The 4,839-nt window shown below is 38.2% G+C and overlaps 1 protein-coding gene across 1 annotated transcript; it reads left to right on the top strand.

The window, feature by feature from the left end:
* The first annotated feature begins 289 nt into the window (after positions 1-289).
* Positions 290-4,340, top strand: LOC131174585 (uncharacterized). Its single transcript, XM_058138341.1, has 3 exons — positions 290-1,189; positions 1,502-2,519; positions 4,072-4,340. The coding sequence occupies exons 1-3, from the start codon at positions 290-292 to the stop codon at positions 4,338-4,340; spliced, it is 2,187 nt and encodes a 728-aa protein (XP_057994324.1).
* The last annotated feature ends 499 nt before the right edge of the window (positions 4,341-4,839 follow it).

The following is a 4,839-nucleotide window of genomic DNA, read 5'->3' as shown; positions in this document are numbered from 1 at the left end:
CCGCCACATCAGCAATTGGGCCATGATATGGCTTGAGGGGTGTTACTACTTGGGCGAAATGAGAGAGATCTTGAGGGAAAGGTTTGTGCTGCCACACTATGGAAGAGAGCTGAAGTTGAGGTTGCAACAACTTACCCAAGGCAGTAGGAGTGTGGAGGAGTATTATAAAGCCATGCAAATTGTCATGATTAGGGTTGAAGTAGAGGAGGATGAAGAGGCCACCATTGTTTGATTCTTGAATGGGTTGAATCTTGACATTGCTTACATGGTTGACTTACAAAATTGTAGAATGGTAGAGCAAATGATGCAAGTAGCCATCAAAATAGAAAAGGAGATGAAGAGGAAGCGGGCTGCCAAAAGTAAATGGAACACTCAATCATCATACAATTCAGTTTCTAATGCACTATGGAAACCGAATTGGAGTGGAACACCTAAAGTGAAAAAAGATGCGCCGAAAGTGAAGGAGGAATGGAAAGGAAAAGGGAAGACGGAAGGAAAAGTAGAAGAGAAAAATAAGAAGGTGGAAAATAGAGTAAGGGATGTGAAGTGCTTCAAGTGTTTGGGAAGGGGGCATTATTCTAATGAGTGCCCAAACAGGAGAGTGATGTTTATTAGAGAAGATGGAGAATGGGAGAGTGGTGAAGAAAAGGCTAAAGAGAGTGCTAATGATGATAATAATGATGAGTATCTTGATGAGGGAGAGCAAGCTCCCATGGATGTTAATGTCCTTGTCACTATGCGCACCTTGAGTGCACAAGTCAGTTTGGGTGATGGAGCTAAGGTGCAAAGGGACAATATTTTCCATACTAGATGTTTGGTAAATGAGAAACTACGTAGTGTGATTGTAGATAGTGGTAGTTGCTGCAATATTGCTAGTAGCTTATTGGTTGAGAAATTGGGGTTGTCTACCTCTTTGCATCCAAAGCTATATGGTCTCCAATGGCTTAATGATTATGGGAAATTAAGAGTTACCAAACAGGTTATAGTGCCTTTTAGCATTGAGAAGTACCATGATGAGATAATTTGTGATGTGGTGCCTATGGTAGCTACCCATTTATTATTAGGCCATCCATGGCAATTTGATAGAAATGTGGTTCATGATGGGAAAAAGAACAAGTGTATAGTTTTGAAAGATGGTCGAACCTACACCTTGCTTCCTATATCACCATCTCAAATGCATGAAGACCAAGTGAGGATCTTAAAATCAGTTGAGGAAAAGAAAGATTGGAGAGAAAATTTAATTTAGGCTGAGCTTGATGAGAGGAAAAATGAGAGGAGAGTGAGAGTAAAAGAAGTAAAAAAAAAAAAAAAAGAAAAGAGTAAGAGCTCAGGGCAAAGGGAGAGTAGAGAGAAGAAAATGAGTTTGTATGTGAGAGAAAAAGAAGTGAGGGAAGCCTTATGTGGGGGGAGACTTATTTGTGTGCTTATGTACCGAGAAGTGAATTTATGTTTACCTGACAATGACCAAAACTTGCCTAGTGGTACTGTTTCTTTATTGCAGGAATTTGAGGATGTGTTTCCAAATGATCTTCCTTCGAGTTTCCCACCAATTCGGGGGATAGAACACCAAATTGACCTCATTTCGAGTGCTCCAATTCCAAATAGACTAGAATATAGGAGTAATCCTGAGGAGATAAAAGAAATACAAAGGCAAGTGGTGAAACTTTTGGCAAAGGCCTATGTGCGTGAAAGTATGAGTCCATGTGCGGTTCCAGTGCTCCTTGTACCAAAGAAAGATAGGACATTCAAAATGTGTGTAGATTGCCGTGCTATCAATAAAATCACAGTAAAGTATCGACATCCCATTCCTCAATTGGATGATATGCTTGATGAGTTGTTTAGTGCATGTGTGTTTACAAAGATTGACTTGAAAAGCGGTTACCTTCAGATTAGAATGAAAGAGGGGGATGAATGGAAAACTGCATTCAAGATAAAATATAGGTTGTATGAATGGATGGTTATGCCATTTGGGCTAACCAATGCACCTAGTATTTTCATGAGGTTAATGAACCATGTGCTTAGACAATTCATTGGCAGATTTGTGGTAGTTTATTTTGATGACATTTTGATCTATAGCAAAAACATGGATGAGCATTTGCATCATTTGAGATATGTGTTTAATGTGTTGAGATCTGAAAAACTGTATGCTAATATGAAGAAGTGTTCTTTTCATTTAGATAGAGTTGTCTTTCTTGGTTATGTTGTGAGTAGCAAAGGTGTGGAAGTAGACGAGCAAAAGGTCATAGTCATTAGGGATTGGTCAACTCCTAAAAATGCATCTGAGGTTAGGAGTTTTCATGGGTTGGCTAGTTTCTATAGGAGATTTGTGCCTAATTTTAGTACTATTATTGCTCCTTTGAATAAACTTGTGAAGAAGGATGTTATGTTTGAATGGAAAAAGAAGCATGAAAATGCATTTGTAGAATTGAAAGAAAAATTATGCACTGCACCATTGTTGAGCTTACCTAATTTTGATAAAATATTTGAAATTGATTGTGATGCCAGTAGTGTAGCTATAGGTGTGATTCTGATACAAGAGAAATACCCTATTGCATATTTTAGTGAGAAATTGAATGGTGCTGCCTTGAATTACTCTACTTATGATAAATAATTGTATGCACTTGTTAAGGCCTTGGAAACTTGGCAACATTATTTGTGGCCTAAAGAGTTTTTCATACATTCTAATCATGAATCATTGAAGCATCTTTAGAGTCAAAATAAGTTGAGTAAAAGGCATGCTAAATGGATTGCTTTTGTTAATTCATTTCCATATGTGATTAAATATAAGCAAGGAAAGGAAAATGTTGTTGCTGATGCGCTTTCTAGGAGGTACTCACTTTTATCTACACTTGATGTAAAGTTGTTTGGGTTTGAATTCATGAAAGATTTGTATGCTAATGATGATGACTTTGGTATTTTGTATGATGCTTGTGAGAAAGGTGCATTTCAAAAATATTATAGACATGATGGGTACTTATTTAAAGAGACTAAACTTTGTGTGCCTAAGTGTTTTATACGTGACTTGTTTGTGTTGGAATCGCATAGTGGGGGTTTAATGGGCCATTTTGGCATGGAAAGAACTTTGGACATCTTGCATGAACATTTCTTTTGGCCTAAGATGAGAAAAGATGTTGAAAATTTGTGTTTTAGTTGTGTGCAATGTAAAAAGGCCAAGTCTCAAGTTATGCCACATGGGTTGTATACACCATTGCCTGTGCCTAAGGAACCTTGGACTGACATTTTCATGGATTTTATATTAGGGTTACCTAGGACACAAAGAAAACATGACAGCATAGTTGTGGTTGTTGATAGATTTTCTAAGATGGCACATTTAATTCCATGCAATAAAACTGATGATGCTAGTCATATTGCTGATTTGTTCTTTCGGGAGGTTGTCAATTTGCATGGCATACCTAGGACGATAGTTAGTGATAGGGATGCTAAGTTCCTAAGTCACTTTTAAAAAGTCTTATGGGGTAAGTTAGGCACTAAACTTCTATTTTCCACTATTTGTCATCCACAGACTGATGGACAAATTGAGGTAGTGAATAGAACACTAACCACTCTATTGCACGCTATGATCCAAAAGAACTTGAAATCTTAGGAAGATTGTTTGCCATTTGTTGAGCTTGCTTATAACCGTGTTGTGCATTCTTCCACAGGATTTTCACCTTTTCAGCTTGTATATGGATATAATCCACCACACCACTAGACTTGCTACCATTGCCTATTGATTATATTGATAGTCTAGATGGTAAGAGAAAGGCTGAATTGGTTAACAAATACATGACCAAGCTAGTGTACACGTTGAAAAGAAAAATGCACAATATGCTTTTCATGTTAACAAAGGCCGTAGGGTACTTGTTTTTGAGCCAGGTGACTTGGTGTGGGTACATGTCAGAAAGGAATAGTTTCCAAACCAATGGAAATCGAAACTGCATCCAAGGTTTGATGGTCCATTCAAGGTGTTAGAGTGGATCAACAATAACGCCTACAAAATTGAACTGCCAGGTGAGTATGGCGTTAGTGTTACATTCAATATTTTTTATCTTTCTACTTTTATTAATGCAGGGCCGAATTCGAGGATGAATTCTTTTCAAGAAGGGGGGAATGATGAGGAGACGCCACCACTGAGGCCACTTCCATTGTTCAAGGGTCCAATTACAAAAGCAAGGGCAAGGGAGTTGCAAAGCTTGGTTAGTAGACTTTGGAGGCGTCAAGAGGATCAGAATGGGCTTGGGCTTGGGCCTTTGGAGGACAAATGGATCAGCTTCACACAATTGGACCTTGGAGAAGCAAGTGCTGCCACATCAGCAATTAGGCCATGTCATGGCGTGTGAGGGAGCATTTAGCCAGCCATGTGATTTGATGATTTGGAGCCTATGTGGATGTGACATCACTTGTCCACTTGTCTTCATGCTATTCGGCTGGTTGGATTCCAAAGGAACCAAATTTGTGCCACTTGTCAAGGAAGAAGAGAGCATTTTTTTTTGTCTCAATTTCAACATGTGCACATATTGGTCCCCACTTTTATTTTGCAGCCACCTAGCCTCTAGAATATTCTATTTTTGTTTCTTTATGCCATGTGGCAGATTAGTTATTTGTAACTCATATAAATACTTGTCTTCTACATCAAATGAGGATAGCTAATATCAAACATTGAGAGAGCATTGATTTTCGGCCGTCGCCATCAATTATGAGAGCTTTATGATTTCTTCTTTATTTCTTGAATAGAACTTGGACCTAAGAAAATTGACCACTTGCTTATTTTATCTTTATAATCAATGTGCTCTAGCCTAGCTACTATTGTGTCTTGATTGGTTTTCAATTCTGCCTTGT

Source organism: Hevea brasiliensis, chromosome 16 (assembly GCF_030052815.1).
Source record: "Hevea brasiliensis isolate MT/VB/25A 57/8 chromosome 16, ASM3005281v1, whole genome shotgun sequence".
In the NCBI taxonomy this organism is placed as follows: Eukaryota; Viridiplantae; Streptophyta; class Magnoliopsida; order Malpighiales; family Euphorbiaceae; genus Hevea; species Hevea brasiliensis.
Note: the sequence above shows the minus strand (reverse complement) of the source record. Positions and strands in the feature narration are given on the sequence as shown.

Coding starts and splice junctions, on each gene's coding strand:
- LOC131174585 (XM_058138341.1), top strand. CDS start 290: ATGGTAGAGCAAATGATGCAAGTAGCCATCAAAATAGAAAAGGAGATG. Junction 1,190..1,501: donor CTCAAATGCATGAAGACCAA/GTGAGGATCTTA, acceptor TCTTTATTGCAG/GAATTTGAGGATGTGTTTCC. Junction 2,520..4,071: donor TGCCAGTAGTGTAGCTATAG/GTGTGATTCTGA, acceptor TTATTAATGCAG/GGCCGAATTCGAGGATGAAT.